The 18,386-nt window shown below is 36.5% G+C and overlaps 2 protein-coding genes across 2 annotated transcripts in view; both read right to left on the reverse strand.

Moving 5' to 3' along the window:
• LOC135074764 (WD repeat-containing protein 81) overlaps positions 1-3,061 on the reverse strand; it is a 36,370-nt gene extending 33,309 nt beyond the window's left edge. Inside the window, exons 1-5 of the mRNA XM_063969147.1 lie at positions 2,809-3,061; positions 1,769-2,663; positions 1,364-1,523; positions 767-926; positions 444-568 (exon numbers count right to left, since the gene is read on the reverse strand). Coding sequence (XP_063825217.1) covers positions 444-568; positions 767-926; positions 1,364-1,523; positions 1,769-2,663; positions 2,809-3,015 — 1,547 coding nt within the window. The 5' untranslated portion in view covers positions 3,016-3,061. The remainder of the gene's footprint in view (positions 1-443; positions 569-766; positions 927-1,363; positions 1,524-1,768; positions 2,664-2,808) is intronic.
• An 8,482-nt stretch (positions 3,062-11,543) lies between these two features.
• LOC135074426 (uridine 5'-monophosphate synthase-like) lies at positions 11,544-17,111 on the reverse strand. Its single transcript, XM_063968715.1, has 5 exons — positions 16,878-17,111; positions 14,468-14,942; positions 13,187-13,656; positions 12,889-13,000; positions 11,544-12,594 (listed from the first exon to the last, which is right to left on the reverse strand). The coding sequence occupies exons 1-5, from the start codon at positions 17,022-17,024 to the stop codon at positions 12,371-12,373; spliced, it is 1,428 nt and encodes a 475-aa protein (XP_063824785.1). The 5' UTR covers positions 17,025-17,111; the 3' UTR covers positions 11,544-12,370.
• Positions 17,112-18,386: the final 1,275 nt, after the last annotated feature.

Below are 18,386 nucleotides of genomic sequence, written 5' to 3' on the forward strand. Positions count from 1 at the left end.
TGCGATTTTTGGTTTTACAAAGGTAATACGATAAAGAATAACACAAAGTAATAAAAACCACCTGTTATGGGGGCATTACTTGGGAGAAATTTATCAAATAACCAAAAAAACACGAATTAAAATGCAGATTTTTCTCAAAATGTATAATTTTTTAATATTTGTTTCCATTTTCTGAGTATTTTATGTATTTTATTAGTATCGCCTGTTATTTAGCATTATTACTGTTTTTATTTTATCAGGATATACCTCTTAGTTAAAAAGTTATTACGTTTTCTTTGCAATAAGTAATCGGAAGAAAAAAAATTCTATAAAAAATAAAAAAAATAAAAACAAAAAAAATTGACCCCTTTTTTGTCGATAAAAATAGGTCTAGTTTCATCTATTTTCATATGTACACTTTATCGTGACTCACACTGTATAATAAGCTTATAATATACACTGACTTGTAACCAAACGTGATGTCGATCCAATGATGTAGATTTTCAGAAACATGAGTAGACTCCAGTGCTTCTCTGTGTTTTGTGATGAAGTCTTCGGCACACGTCGCCCATGAGGGTATCCCTAAATCCTATGGAAAAAATCGATATGATTGATTATCATAATGTATAAAGTCTTAGGGCATCATACAACGACGATACGAGGCTGACTCGCGAACCTCACAAGTCAGAACGCTAACCAGTCGACTTAAAGCAAACACGCAAGCAGCCTCGCATTGTCAAATGCCTTATGAAAATTCTTTAAATATCCATAACTTTAGCAATCTTACCGGCAAATCTTCATGTATGCTCTTGAACACAGTAGGATCAGTGTAGAATTCAGGTATGCATTCGTCAGGCGTCCACTCCTGCATACGCTGGATTGACGCAGGGTACTCTGCTGGGACCCACTTGTTTCTTACATATTTGCATAGCACTTCTTTTTGGGTCCTGTTAATAGAATAATACGATATTGTATCGACGTCTACACAATATATCTAAACACTAGCTTTTGCCCGCAACTTCACCCGCGTGAAATTTAATTTGTCACAGATCGTCATAAATTATAGCCTATATGTTATTCTTAATTATAAACAATAATACTGTAAAGTTTCGTCAAAATCCGTTCAGTAGTTTTTGCGTGAAAGAGTAACAAACATCCAGACATCCAAACTTTCGCATTATTAATATTAGTGGGATTGCTCTATGAATGAATAGAGAAATATTTATAGGTAGCAAGTTTTTATCAAGTAGGTATTAGTGTGTTAAGTCACCGTCGCTGGCCACCGGTGTGGCTGTGGCCGGTGGCCCATTTGCGCCGAGCCTTAGATAATTACCTGTGGCCGGACTGGCCGGTGGCCCATTTGCGCCGAGCCTTAGATAATTACCTCCTAGCTAAGTAGACATAGCATGTGATGTCAGTTAATGCATCAGAGACGTGGTGCGGGATTTGTTCTGAGCAACTTCCGACGTCATAAGTCATGTCCAGTTGGCGATCGCCTTTGTTCAAGCGGTACTTCGACTTAGAGAGGTCTCGCCAGTTCCGCCCTAAAATCATACACAATGCAACTATGTATCTAAAACATAAAGAGGGTTTTTGAATGTGTTAGTGTTTACTACTCAAGTAAATAAAAAAATATTATAATTCTATGCATAAAAACATAGGTGTAGACATACAATATAATGGGGGCTGTAGAATGGTAAAAATAGAAAATCTACATACTTTATGATACTAATTGCATAGAAAATAAACCATTAGGTTATTATAATTGGAATTCGATAATAAACATTACCACATCTAGATGCAAAATCGGTCACCCATGGCACCATGAAATGTGCCTGGGGATCATCAGCACTCCTCCCAGCTAACGCGTTGAGGTGCAGCAAGTAGTCCAGGTTTGATATCCTTCCCCGGACCCACAGCATGCACAGTTTTTCTAACTGAACAGCATCATTTCTCCAACACCACTCCTCCTTCTTAGCTTGACTCTGGCTTTTGCCGGCCACTACTGGAGTAGTCTGCTTACTCTTATTCTCATGTATAAGAGAGGCATCCAAACAATGAATGTTGTTTGTAACTAGAGGCAGGATCTGCAGCCACAAGTTTTCTGTCAAATAGATATCTTGCAATGTCAGATTGCCTAAGCTCAGACCTCTGTCACCCGTTGCCTTGGCCATGTGCAGCAACTGGTATGTGAGGAACAATCCACGCCCATAATTCATATCGACCAAATGAGGGCTGAAATTCAAACAGTCTAATAAACTATGTTCATAATGCCCACCATATATTACAAAGTAGTTATTGTCAGTCTCTAATATGAATAAAGCTGATAACAAATTGACATGGGTTTCATATGATTTAGAAACATATTTATTTGGTGCTATCTCTTTGTATTCTACGAGCTTGCCAGAACTATCATGTTTAATCCTAATGATATTGCATCCATACAATCGAAATAATACTTCAGATAACAGCTGATCATGCTCTAACAAATTAACAATAGTGCTCTCTTTGCTATTGGAGTCATTTTGGCAGTATTTTTTGTAGGACTCTTTCCACAGATTTCTTTGGTTATTCTGTGACACATATTGCAGGAGCTGTGAGAATGTGAGAGGTAGTTCAGTGGTGCCATCATTCAGTTTATACCGAGGCAGTGGTAGGACCTTGGAGGCTTTTTTATTCAACACCTAAAATACAAATAAACACAATTAAGTAGGCAAATAAAGAATTTCTTTATTTCTTTAACAAATTGGAATGTTCAAAGATCTAAACTGATTCAGTTTAGGAAAGACCTTTAAACAACATATTCACAGTAAATGAAGCTGCACATACCCTAATAAATATTTTCCTGAACGGATAGGGTACACTTTCACCAGGTTGTAGGGTAAAATCAACACTGTTCACAGAATTATCAACTTCCAAGTTTTTCAACCACTTCTTCAACCAAGTATTATGTACAACAACAGCACAAAGGTCTGTCGAAACTGTTGGAAATATATTTTTACTATTAAAACCTAATTCCTTAACAATGAATTCCATCTCAACACCTTTTGTTTTGTTTTCAAGCGAGGTTAGTGATAAAATGATTTTTGACATTAGTTAGATAGATGTTAGCAAGTACTATGTAACCATGAAGCTACAGATAAAAATGGAGGCCAGACTCCCAATACCTACTTGAAGCACAAACTAAGTATCAGTATCTCGCTCTCTGTGGGCAGACTTGCTCTTTCTAAATAAACAAAAAATATTAAATTGCTCAAATTCAATGAAACCAATGTAAAATCTTTATTTCTTGACATAGGTATCATTAAAAATGATAAGTGTAGTTACTGGTAAAACGTTTTAGGAAGAAATTACTGTAAAAAATGTGAAAAATGTTTACAATGATCCAATGTCGGAAATCACGAAATAAACACTTACGCGTGGAATCTTATGTCACTTCCAGGACAGCACGTACTACCGCAACCACGCACTACAAAATTTTGCACCAATTCTTGTGATAAAACAATGAGTATTTCCTGTAAACAATCTCAAACGAAATTAACTGCTTAATAAACAAAATAGTAAACAACCGCCATGATGGGCCGGATTGGGCCGATGTTGCCACATGGTACCGATTACCCAGGAATTGGGATTGTAATTCCCTGATTCGCCAACACATTAAGCCTAAATGGCCGACAATTTTGTGATTTTTTATTTAACTAGGTAATCTTAGTTTCAAATATTAATTATTTATTTGTTTAACTTCTGATTTGGTTAGTGTATTGGCTATTTCGAAGAATTTACAAGGAGATTTAAATCAGAAGATAGCAATACTACAGTTCACACTAAAAAGAGAGGTAGGGCCGCAGAGAGCGAGATAGATATAAGTAGGTATTTGACTCAAGTTTTGTTCCAAACTCTGCCCTCCATTTTTATCTGTAGCTTCATGTATGTAACCACAGATATGTATTAGAGTAGATACAGCAAGTTGATCGTCAAAGCGTGCCATTCCGATATGTCCAAATGGACATACATAGTCGAGTGATGTTCATGTAATCCGATTACAACAATCGGTTACGATGATTTTACGAGGACAGTAGTACGATACGAACACGGTAGAAAGAAGAAATTATTTACGGATTGAGAATTATAATTATTAACAGCACAAGTAACAAATAATTAATTAGAATAAAGTAGCAGTAGAAGAAGTATAAAGTAGCATTGTTTTTAATACATATCCTGCGATGTACTCTTAAGAGTTAAAACCATGGTCCCTGTATGTGGTGCACTCATACCGATCCCAAGGAACCGTACTTACTCATAACAATAAGACACACACTGATACATGTATTCCTGCACTTGACAAATTTATGTCTTGAAACGCTGGTAGGGTAAAAAAAATAACGAGATTTGACGATTTGTAAGAATTAATTTATTTTAAAAAGGTAAATAAAGATGTTTTTGGTTTTGTATTTAACAAATTATCAGTTTTATCGGAATTAATTAATTTTCGAATCGAGTCACACGATATCATTCGATGACTTTGCAAATGCAGTACGATGATAAGATTACTTTTACGTTGCGGCAATCTGACAGCAGCAAAATGACACTAATGACGTTTAAAAAGTGGCACGCTCGCACAGATATGGATAGATGCAGCATGTGTCAAAAATTGTATGAAGCCGAGCGTGCCACTTTTTAAACGTCATTAGTGTCATTTTAGCGAATTTTAGTGATTGCCGTAACGTAAAAGTAATCGTATCATCGTACTGCATTCGCAAAGTCATCGAAAGATATCGTGTGACTCGATTCGAAAATTAATTAATTCCGATAAAACTGATAATTTGTTAAATACAAAACCAAAAACATCTTTATTTACCTTTTTAAAATAAAGTAATTCTTACAAATCGTCAAATCTCGTTATTTTTTTTACCCTACCAGCGTTTCAAGACATAAATTTGTCAAGTGCATGAATACATGGATCAGTGTGTGTCTTATTGTTATGATTAAGTACGGTTCCTTGGGATCGGTATGAGTGCACCACATACAGGGACCATGGTTTTAACTCTTAAGAGTACATCGCAGGATATGTATTAAAAACAATGCTACTTTATACTTCTTCTACTGCTACTTTATTCTAATTAATTATTTGCTACTTGTGCTGTTAATTACAATTCTCAATCCGTAAATAATATCTTCTTTCTACCGTGTTTGTACTACTGTTCTCGTAAAATCATCGTAACCGATTGTTGTAATCGGATTACATGAACATCACTCGACCATGTATGTCCATTTGGACATATCGGAATGGCACGCTTTGACGATCAACTTGCTGTATCTACTCTAATCCATATCTGTGCACGCTCGGCTTCATACAATTTTTGACACATGCCGCATCTATCCCATGAAGCTAAAGATAAAAATGGAGGGCAGAGTTGGAACAAAAACTTGAGTCAAATACCTACTTATGTCTATCTCGCTCTCTGCGGCCCTACCTCTCTTTTTAGTGTGAACTGTAGTATTGCTATCTTCTGATTTAAATCTCCTTGTAAATTCTTCGAAATAGCTAATTCACTAACCAAATCAGAAGTTAAACAAATAAATAATTAATATTTGAAACTAAGATTACCTAGTTAAATAAAAAATCACAAAATTGTCGGCCATTTAAGCTTAATGTGTTAGCGAATCAGGGAATTACAATCCCAATTCCTGAGTAATCGGTACCATGTGGCAACATCGGCCCAATCCGACCCATCATGGCGGTTGTTTACTATTTTGTTTATTAAGCAGTTAATTTCGTTTGAGATTGTTTACAGGAAATAATCATTGTTTTATCACAAGAATTGGTGCAAAATTTTGTAGTGCGTGGTTGCGGTAGTAGTAGTACGTGATGTCCTGGAAGTGACATAAGATTCCACGCGTAAGTGTTTATTTCGTGATTTCCGACATTGGATCATTGTAAACATTTTTCACATTTTTTACAGTAATTTCTTCCTAAAACGTTTTACCAGTAATTACACTTATCATTTTTAATGATACCTATGTCAAGAAATAAAGATTTTACATTGGTTTCATTGAATTTGAGCAATTTTATATTTTTTGTTTATTTAGAAAGAGCGAGTATGCCCACAGAGAGCGAGATAGTGATACTTAGTTTGTGCTTCAAGTAGGTATTCGGAGTGTAGCCTCCATATTTATCTGTAGCTTCATGATCTATCCATATACAGTATGAGTCACGTTAAAGTGTACATATGAAAATAGATGAAACTAGACCTATTTTTATCGACAAAAAAGAGGTCAAAATTTTTTTGAGATTTTTTTAAAAAAAATTATAGAATTTTTTTTCTTCCAATTACTTATTGTAAAGAAAACGTAATAACTTTCAAACTGAGCAGTATATCCTGATAAAATAAAAACAGTAATAATGCTAAATAACAGGCGATACTAAAAAAATACATACAATTCAAACAAGGTCTAGTTTCATCTATTTTCATATGTACACTTTAACGTGACTCACACTGTATATACCTGTGTATGTATCCATCTGTGTCTTCTGTGGTAACATATTAGTGACGCGCCTTGTTCGTTATGCGTTAAAAAAACATAAAACGATCGATAAGTATTATACGTAAATGTAATATTATGTCGTTAAAATTAACGACTTTGTTTTATGGATTTGAGTCTGCGTTTGTCAATTATTTTTTCTTGGCTTATCTGCCACATAAAATTTAAACTAAGCAGAAAATATTTTTTTCCTTTTTAATCGATATCGATTTACTACAAAGAATACTCACTCATATTCCAATTTTAAGCATAGAGTAAAAGTAATATACAGGATGTTAGGTAAATGGGTATAATATGAGCCGACACTAGCCCATGTTAACATGGGCATATAAATGGTATGGTGAAGTCAGAAATTTGATGTCATCATTTTAATTTTTTAAATTTTCATACAAAATAAATTTTATAAAATCCGATTTGTATGAAAATTAAAATAATTAAAATTAAGATATCAATTTTCTGATTTCACCATACCATTTATATGACCATTTAACATGGGCTAGTGTCGGCTCATATACCCATTTACCTAACACCCTGTACATATAGCAGGGATGTTATGGATATCCGTAACCGTAACCGAAACTTTCGGATATCCGAATTTAAAAACTATCCGAAACCGTAACCTTAACCGATTCAAAAGTTTCGGATGGTTTCGGATGTAGGCAGTTTAAATTGATTCTTGTATAGCATTATGTAAAGGCATAACAGCCTGATTTACCTTTATAATGCCATCTAGTATCAATTTTTTTTTATCAATTACTTTTTATTCGATGTAAAGTGTGCGGCCATGAATGAACTGTGTTGGACAATTATTGCAAATTGCATTCTAAAGCACAGATATCCGTAACCGTAACCGAAACTTTCGGATATCCGAAATAAAAAAATATCCGTAACCGTAACCGAAATCGAGTATTATTCCTATATCCGTAACCGTATCCATAACCGAAACTACAATCCATAACATCCCTAATATATATAGCTGCTGGCGATATGAAGTCACTCGAAGGGAAGCGTCTCTATACTATTTAAAATATTTTGGCGCTTCTTCACCAGTTGCGCTCCATTTTTCATTCCAGTTGAGGTGCAAATTCGATATCGCGGTAAAGTTCACACTTCACGCGCAAACAAAGACTACACTACACTTTGATCTTAGCCAAAAAACAACAAAGACGACACTTTCCAATAAAAGTCCGAACACCAACACAGGAAATGTTCGTGAAGGTGACACTGTTACGGTTAATGTGATAAATTGAAAATTATGAATAATCGCCGGTTATTATGAATAATTACCGACAGGCTTGGTAAAAGTGATAAATTAATCACATTTTTCAGTGATTATTTCATAATGTAACCTTAATACTAACAAACACCATAAAAGAGAACACCGGCTCGTGTACAGCGCTCATGTACAGCCTCACATTTTGAACGTTTTGATATCATATATTAATATAATTTGGCAAAATGAGTTTGGAATGTTTTTTGCTTAACATTACTTTGCCATAATGCCTATAACTATAACACATTGTTTTGATTTAAAGTGAAAAATAGGTTAGGGTGCCTATTTAGTTTATACACACTAAAATGATCTCATATTAATCACATTTACCAAATCATGCGGTAATTATTCATAATAACCGGCGATTATTCATAATTTTCACATTTATCACTTTGACCGTAACAACACCACCAATCAATTGACGTACTTTTTAAAACTGTCAAAACGAAACTCTCCCATAGATTTTGTATGGCACTACAAGCAAGTGACGTCACTATTTTGTCAACTCAATCAAACTACTTATATCAATTACAATGCGAACAAAAATCGTAATTTACAGGTAATTTAAAATTAATTAAGTTTAAGACCAGAATGAAGGGTCTTTTTTAAAAAAGTTGTGGTTTCGAATAAAATTATAGGGGTATGGTGTCAAACTACAACAAGAAAAAGTAGCTTTCTTTTAGCTTTTACACAAAGAAGCAGTTGCGTTTTGTTTTCGTTTGAACTAGCTGTCAAAGCGACATCGCGATACGAATTTGTGATTTTCGTTCGTCTAGTCGCGTTGTAGTTGAGAAAATATTTAGCGCAATCGCGGCCCTGTACTTACATACACAAATCAGACTATAGGTACACAAAGCATGGTCCTTAAAAAAATAAAAGGAGTTATTTTCAATACATCTTTTATTACACTTACGTACTACAAATAGAACAATAAACGTCTCAAAGTATTACATTAACGTTTACATTACATCTCTGTTAAAGAATATCTCCTTCCTTACATCCAAATAGAATAGTTATTAAATACCTACCCACATAAAATATGAAAAAATAACTTCAAAAATACTTTTTGTAAAAAATACCCATCAAAAACAATACTTGTCAAAAAAACCAAGTCTCGCAACTCAGTTGTTCTACGGTAAAAAGTTGTGAGATCCATGTAATACCAAGTCCAGGCCAGGAAATCTTTAACGTTTTACATAAATATATTGACTTGGCCATCGCACTAAATAATTTAATTTACACGTGTTTTCATGCGATGGCCAAGTCAATATATTTATGTAAAACGTTAAAGATTTCCTGGCCTGGACTTGGTATTACATGGATCTCACAACTTTTTACCGTAGAACAACTGAGTTGCGAGACTTGGTTTTTTTGACAAGTATTGTTTTTGATGGGATCTCATTTCTTTTTGTATTTTGTAGACAGCAGTTATGTATCTAGAAAACTGGACCGAAATTGAAAAATTTTACTCGACTTGGCGGTTGCACTACCGTGCCCCCAAATATCATTTCTTTTTGTATTTTGTAGACAGCAGTTATGTATCTAGAAAACTGGACCGAAATTGAAAAATTTTATTCGACTTGGCGGTTGCACTACCGTGCCCCCAAATATTTTAGTTTTTCCTTGATTCATACACCAAACACTACTTATATTCCAAATTTGAAGCTTCTAGGTCTGCTAGAAGTGCCTTAGAGTTTTGATGATCGGTGAGTCAGTGAGTCAGTGAGTGACAAAATTAAGTAACTTTGACCCGTTATAATTCTTAAACTACTGGTTCAAATTGAATGAAATTTTAAATATACCGTGTCTTTACAATGCCTGCATAGCTAATGAAAATTCAGCCTTCTAGTTTTATCCACAACGAAGTTACAGGCGGTCGAAAATGGCCTGAATTGCTTCGAGAAAAGGATGGTACGGCCGTGCCGCTTTTTTGCTCGACTTGGTGGGGGCACTGCCGTGCCCCCAGATAACAATTGATAGGTATGAACGTTGAACACTTAAATCAAAAGAAAATTGCAAAAACTTGAACATAGTATGTACCTATACGTATACAGGGTGTTAGGTAAATGGGTATATGAGCCGACACTAGCCCATGTTAACATGGTCATATAAATGGTATGGTGAAGTCAGAAAATTGATATCTACATTTTAATTATTTTAATTTTCATACAAATCGGATTTTATAAAATTTATTTTGTAAATAAATACCACCATACCATTTATATGACCATGTTAACATGGACTAGTGTCGGCTCATATACCCATTTACCTAACACCCTGTATAATTAGATTAAAAAAAAACCATGTAAACATTCAACAAAATATTATTATGTAGGTACTTGGTACTATCTTATGTGTATGTTTTTTATCACAGATATCATTAATTTAAACTAGCGGCAGCCCGCGACTTCATACGCGTGGACCCCGTTTTAACCAATGCAATAGTACACAGCGCTTGATAGATGTACACTCGCGAGCAAAAGTATGGAATCACTTACATGAATTTGTTTCCACGCGATCTTGTGTACTAACGAATTTGTTAGGAACAAAAAACGTGGCACCATTTTAAAGATTAAACTTTTATCTTTAAATTGATACCAAATTCATTTAAATTACACCAGTATTTAAAAAGATATCCCGGCTGATGTGAAGAAGTAACGAAAAAGACATGTATGAACTGTTTGATACGTCGCGAGTTGCGGCCTATTTACCCACTATAAAAGCACAAGTTTTCGGATTTTTGCTTTCACACGTTGATTCATACACATCTCCGCTTCTTTTGACACTTTACCTGGGATTCTACACCTTCAGAAGCAGCACAAATCGTTGCACTATTGCAAGAAGGGCTCAGCCAGCGGGCTGTCGCACGTCAGCGCCACATAAGCCAGTCCTGGGTTTCGAAAGTTTTAAGATGCTTTCGGGAGACTGGTGGCTTTATCCCGAGACCAAGTTCTGAACAGCGCCGGTGCACATCGCAGAGGGAAGACCGTTTTTTCATGTCAACCTCTCTATGAAATCGTCATTTGACTGGAATCGACGTCCAGCAAGAGCTCAGAAATGTTCGTAGGATAGCTGTTAGCGAGTAGACAGTTTGTCTAAGACATAAGCAATAGAATTTAACTCCAAAAAGACCTGCCACAGGCTCGAAACTGACGACAGGTCACGATAAGCACGCTTTCAATTTGCTCGTACACATCTCGATGTTAAGTCGAGCAAGCCACCCCCATAAGCCACAGTTTCAGCGAACCAGCACTGCACAAATCGCTCCTCAGGCCGCCTATAAACCCGACCTCTTCGACTGCTGCCCTGCAAACACAGTTTGCATTCATCGGAGAACAGAACTCGCCTCCATTACTCGCCTTCCCATCGAGATGTGTACGAGCAAATTGAAAGGGTGCTTATCGGTGACCTGCCGTCAGTTTCGAGCCTGTGGCAGGCCTTTTTGGAGTCAAATTCTATTGCTTATATCTTAGACGAACTGTCCACTCGCTAACAGCTATCTTACGAACATTTCTGAGCTCTTGATGGACATCGATTCCAGTCAAATGACGATTTCATAGAGAGGTTGAAATGAAAAAACGGTCTTCCCTCTGCGATGTGCACCGGCGCTGTTCAGAACTTGGTCTCGGGATAAAGCCACTAGTCTCCCGAAAGCGTCTTGAAACTTTCGAAACCCAGGACTGACCTAAGTGGCGCTGACGTGCGACAGCCCGCTGGCTGAGCCTTTCTTGCAATAGTGCAACGATTTGTGCTGCTTCTGAAGTTGTAGAATCCCAGGTAAAGTGTCAAAAGAAGCGGAGATGTGTATGAATCAACGTGTGAAAGCAAAAATCCGAAAACGCGTGCTTTTATAGGGGGTAAATAGGCCGAAACTCGCGACGTATCAAACAGTTCATACATGTATTTTTCGTTACTTCTTCACATCAGCCGGGATATCTTTTTAAATACTGGTGTGATTTAAATGAATTTGGTATCAATTTAAAATTAAAAGTTTAATCTTTAAAATGGAGTCACTTTTTTTGTTCCTAACAAATTCGTTAGTACACAAGATCGCGTGGAAACAACTTCATGTAAGTGATTCCATACTTTTGCTCGCGAGTGTAGATGGCGTTGCACGGCTTCATCGCCGCATGAATATTTACGAACGTCAAAAGCAATGTTTATAAATGGCGCTTTTTTGTAAATATTTCTCACGACTTATTTATTTATTGAAATTTGGTTTGTCACATATCGTTATAAATTATAGCCTATATGTTATTCTGGGTTATAAACAATAATATTGTAAAGTTTAATCGAAATCCGTTCGGTAGTTTTTGCGTGAAAGAGTAATGCTGGAGAAAGGCGCAGACGTCGTGGTTGTGGGCCGAGCTCAGATCATAAAAAGATCCCTTCTATGATCTGAGGGGCCGAGGTATTCAGTGTGGGCCAGTCTGCTTGTGACCACGGCACAACATCGCAGCCGAAACGTCAAGCCGTGAGTACATAATGTAACTCATTAATAAACGTCGCGTTAAGACCCCTGTCTTACTATTTTAGTTGAAATGGAACGCGAAAGTTTAAAATGTTATACTCTTTTCATAATTCCATTTTTCCAGACACTCTCTTGAGGTAGTTCTTCCATAGAGCCTCTTTATAGACCAGTGCCTCAGCAGCGGGGTTCTTTGCAGACAGAATGCCTCGGCCCACAACCACGACGTCTGCGCCTTTCTCCAGCATAACCTTCTCTGGAGTGTTGTACACCTGGCCCAGATCGTCTTTGGTGCTTTCCAGCTGCACTCCTGGAGTCAATTGTATTAGACCTGGAATGTGAGAAGAGGCTTGATACAATAACTGTTTGCTTAAAAATTGGTTAAGTCATTTTTGTTGTTAATTGCAATGGTACCTACCAAATAAACATTTTACAATTATTCACAATTTTGTTCAAAAAATATTAATTAACACTAGTGGTGAAATAAAATGCTTTCATAGTGCTAAAGTATGTAGAGTCTACATACTTTAGCTGTTTAAAAAAATCCACTGTGTCTACTAGACACAGTGGATTTTTTTAAATAGTTTTTTCATTAATACTGACAAATAAAATATTTTGAACTTACCTGGTTGATTGAAAGTGTTTTTGTTCTGAGACACAAATCCACAAATCAAACTTGGAAAATTTGAAGCCATACTGACTGTTTTATCTGTGTACTCTGGTGTGATAAGATTTCCCTGTTATGAGAATTGTTTTTATTAGTTTTTACTTGACTCTTCCGTTAAAAAATTACATTACATTTTAAAAATTATATTAGATTGCAAAAACAGATCTTATTGCCTAATGTTAATGCATTGTATGAAACAAATCAAAATATGCTGATTGGAGTAAATTGAATAATTATGGTTCAATTGAAAACTTACCTCACTACTCATCTCTGCCAATAAAAATACTCCTTTTCTGACACCGTTGGTTGCCCCATTGATGGCTTTAAGAATTCCCTCTCCAGGCAAAGAATGTGCGGTTACACAATCAGCCCACTCTGAAACTTTGTGCAATCCTTTTGCATACTGCAAAGATACAGTATTTCCAATATCTGCGTACTTTCTATCTTCCAATATAAGAAAGTTGAATCTTTTTGCCAAACTTTTAAGCCTGGTTATGAAGTCCGTACTGAAGTCTTCAATAATATCAGCATGTGTCTTCACTAAGCACACATGTTCACCAACTTTTTCCAACAAATCCAATATACATGTGGTTGTAGTTAAGTCAACAGACACACAAAGATTGGTTTTCTTTGTTGCCATAACATCAAACAGCTGCTTAGCAATTTCATTGGTTGCTAATTCTGCCCTTTTCTCAAATGTGAGTTGTGTGCGGTCTTCAGGTTTCTCTGTAAAAATGTTCAGATAACAATGTCATTACTTTACAATATAATAATATTATAATAATAATATTATAATAATAATATAAATATGCCCCGCAGGGCAGCTTTGTGGCGAGCTGTTGGTGAGTAGCGACACCACGGGGCCAGTTGTTAATCCGAGTGCTCCCGAGAGTCGGTCAAGACCCTCGTCTTCGGCTTGCCGAAGTGGAATCCGAGAGGGTCTGCAGGATTTTCACCTCTGGCTTGCCTTAACCGGCCGGCCAGAGTGGAGTCGCTAGAGCTATATGCTCCAGGGGTGGAAGTGTTAAAGGGCATAACGCCGCGAGTAACTCCGGAGAAAGCGCAGCACACCTCTCTACACCCCTGAGCTGGCAGACGCCAATGTTGCCCCTCAGTCCGGTCTATACGACCCATGACGCGGGGGGGGCCCATTTAGTCGCTGGCTAGTCACCGCCTGCCATTTTTTTCAGTCCGAGACTATGAACCAGGCAGGTGACCCGTAGTCTCCATCCATAGCCCAGTAACCAGTCCATCCATCCTTCATCCATAACCCTAGTCCATTCTCCAATAACTGCAATAGCTCCTGTGCACAGGCTGGGGATGGTCTCTGGCTACATCCCATGATATAGTCAGAGACTAGATCCAGCATGTGCACCACTTTCACTTTTGTCGATTATTTTGCGCTTAAAACGGCCTCTACGTGTTGGATCTGTATCCCCACGCAAGCCTTATAAAGGACCGGGCCACTTTTGACCCGTGAGCTCCAAAGCGTACAAACATAATATAAATATTATGAACAGAAAAAATAATGAAGTACCTGAAGTTGGTGCTTTTGTATTTCGAAGATAATCTAGAACCTTAAGAGCCATATTGTTGTCAATCTTTTTATTCTTCAGCAATATATTAATTAAATTTGTCATCGTGAATAATGATTTTACAGATACATCATTTGCAGCAAGGTTCTCCCGTCCACCTTGTTCTCGGTCCAGGATGATAATAGCTTCTTGGGCTACCAAGCCTTCTCTACGAAGGTCTTTTACAGTTTCCAGCACGCTGGAGCCTGATGTCACTACATCTTCAATAATGAGGCACTTCTGGCCCGCTTTGTAATGACCTTCAATCATTTTCTTTGTACCATAAGCTTTGGCCTCCTTACGCCTCATCAGCATAGGTATCTTGGCCTCTACACTCAGCAATGTGGCTATCGGCAAAGCTGTGTAAGGTACACCACACAAATGATCACATTTACTGCCTTCTAGGGCATGATCTCTTATTAGGCGAGATATTATTTGCTGAAATAAACAATACAGTAATTATCACTCCTAGACATACAGGGTGTCCCGTAATGTAACGTCAAGCCGGAACTGGGTGTTGAGGCAAGTTGTGCTGGTTATCAGAAAAATATAAAAAAAAATCTATGTGGCATATTTTCAAAATAATAGGCATTTAAAAAAAATCTAAAAATTCTACTCCAGGTGAGACGGTCCTTTTACTCGTGTTGCCACAAATCTTCACTTTTTCCATATTTTTTTTTGTTATGTAACCCTGAATAATGCTTCTCTAAATTGTTATCAAAATTACAAAACCAGCTGCTCCAGCTTGGATGAAAAAAATACATTATTCCCAAAAAAAATTTCAAAATAAAAATTTTGCCTAGTTTAAACTGACTGTACTGAAAAAAAAAAATACTACGCGAGTATGGCAAGTGACGTCATAATTTGGCGCATTTAGTAAGGATTCCAAAATGGTATAACACTTTGTAAAATCTTGCTGTAATTGTCGACAATTTTTGTTTATTGGAAATAATCCCGTTTTTAACTTTATCTACCTTGGTTAAAAATATTATTCTAATGTGCCCAAAATTCAAGTTTCTGGCTTAAGTGAGGTGGAGAAGCCATTTTAAAAGGTATGAGCGGGACGGAGAGGGCCATCTTACCAAGCAGGGATGTTATGGATATCCGTAACCGTAACCGAAACTATCGGATATCCGAAATAAAAAAATATCCATAACCGTAACCGAAACTGATTCAAAAGTTACGGATAGTTTCGGATAAAGGCGGAGTCTAAGGGTACAGTTCCAAACTGCAAAACTCTATGAAATCTGCAGTATACACGCCGCAGCTGCAATGCCGCGCTGCCGATTTCATAGTTTGCGGTTGCAGTTTGCGGTCTGCGGCCCGTCTTAAAATTGTACCTTAAATCTTAATATTTTTTTATCTTAACTTGCCTGGCATTCGCTGGCACCATCTAATATGCCAGCCTGTTTTACCTTTATCATACATAGGTGTCGTCTTAGTTGGTACATAAAGTAGCTATGTGGGTCACGCTCACGCAGCATCTTGCTATTTGTATTACCTACATTTTTGAAATTCTAATAATTCCGTAACCGAAATTATCCGAAACTTTCGGATAATCTGAAATGATTTCATATCCGTGACCGTAACCGAAACCGGTATAATATTATTCTAATATCCGTAACCGTATCCATAACCGAAACTTCATATCCTTATTATCCCTGTTACCAAGTACAAGTGCAGGCAGAGCAGGTAGTAAAGGCGCACGCGCACGGGTGACTTGTCACAGTATGTCAACTACTAATTACTGTCATGGTGACAAAAGTTTCTGTGACTGACTGTACGGTAGTCAGTCACAGAAACTTGAATTTTGGGCACAGAATAATAATTTTTAACCAAGGTAGATAAAGTTAAAAACGGGATTATTTCCAAAAAACCAAAAATTGTCGACAATTACAGCAAAAATTTACCAAGCAAAAATTTTGGAATCCTTACTAAATGCGCCAAATTATGACGTCACTTGCCACACTCGCGTAGTACATTTTTTTTTCAGTACAGTCAGTTTAAACTAGGCAAAAATTTTATTTTGAAATTTTTTTTGGGAATAATGTATTTTTTTCATCCAAGCTGGAGCAGCTGGTTTTGTAATTTTGATAACAATTTAGAGAAGCATTATTCAGAGTTACATAACAAAAAAAAAATTTGGAAAAAGTGAAGATTTGTGGCAACACGAGTAAAAGGACCTGGAGTAGAATTTTTAGATTTTTTTTAAATGCCTATTATTTTGAAAATATGCCACATAGATTTTTTTTATATTTTTCTGATAACCAGCACAACTTGCCTCAACAACACCCAGTTACGGCTTGACGTTACATTACGGGACACCCTGTATAACTCTATGCTAGTAATTCTAAATTAATCAAAACAACTTACCATCACATCAGGATAACTAACTATAACCCTTAAATCAAAGTAAACCGGTGTAGTTAATCCAGTTTTAGATTTGTATTCGCCAAACTTCACGGCATTTATTTCAAAAAGCTGTACAGCCAGGGACTCAAGTTTCAATTCTTCACTCATTATAATAAGGTTATTTTAGAACAAACTACGAATTTTTAAATAATAACAAAACCCACGTGAGACGCACAAAGCAAATGAATGAATGTGATCAAATGTGATGACAGATGTCAGATCAAGCTATTTATAGCTTTGGCCCGTGGTTTAGTTAGGGTCGTCGGCCGGCTCGCGTCGGACCTACAGCGCCATCTACGTCGCCTGTGATTGGCCAAGTTTCCCACTACTATCAACCGTATAAACGCAATGCCCTCTTCCACACGAATATAGACTTTATATTCTTAACGATAAAGTAAGTATTGTAATACCGATTCTTTTTCCATACATTTACTTCGTAAAGTAATTATATTTATTTATTTATTTATTCATTTGCAATAACATATTCAGCACATACAGGTATACATGCATTCATACATTGACCCTGTAAGGGTGTAGCAAAGTTACATTTATTTAATACTAGTTAACATCTACGAATTAAATTAACATTTACGCCCGACCAGAGCCCCGATTACGGTAATTTTTAACGTCAACAATCCAGACACGCTTCTCGATTCTGCGATACGATTGGTCAAAACAGCTGACGTACGCTGTTGAACGACCAATCGTATCGCAGAATCGAGAAGCGTGTCTGGATTGTAGACGTTAAAAGTTACCGTAATCGGGGCTCAGGAACATAAAAACCCTCGCCATGTTGCGGAAAACTAATGGTACTAATTTCTTTTAATGGCAACAGTAACTGAAAACTTCATTGACATGTCACCTTGCATGTCAGTTGATGTCAGTCTATTGCTGTCAAAGTGTAAACAAACCTTAGATTTTATTAATCTAAGAAACAAACTTTATTTTAAATGTGCGCAGTTAATTTTGTGAATTAAATTGCTAAAATCTTTTTATAGTGAAAGAAAAGTGGTTCACAATGTGTTAAAGTATTTGTCGAAGAGAAATACTAAGGGTTCGGACAATATTTTCATTGAATAATGTTTCCGACAAAGGTTGTCAAATTGACTGACATGTTATGTTTATCGTATAGTACAGTCCACTATGAAAATTAGCTGTGGTTTGTTTCAACTACCTATTTTAAATTTTTTTGTCACTTTCTAAGTGTTGAATTTTATGGAATTGAGAAAGAAGTACCGAGTTTGAAGCGTTCATGAGCAGACATTGCAGTTGAATATTCAAGTTCTGAATTTGATTATTGATGAATAATAAAATAAATCCTACTAGCTCGATTGATGGTTTCATTTAATTTATTTAAACCAGGTTACCTATCTATGCCAGGGTTTTTATGTTCCTGGTCAGGCTATAAGTCGAAATTCATTGAAAATAAGGTGAGAAAGAAAACCCCTGGAATTTAAGATTTAGGCAATT

Source organism: Ostrinia nubilalis, chromosome 9 (genome assembly GCF_963855985.1).
Source record: "Ostrinia nubilalis chromosome 9, ilOstNubi1.1, whole genome shotgun sequence".
In the NCBI taxonomy this organism is placed as follows: Eukaryota; Metazoa; Arthropoda; class Insecta; order Lepidoptera; family Crambidae; genus Ostrinia; species Ostrinia nubilalis.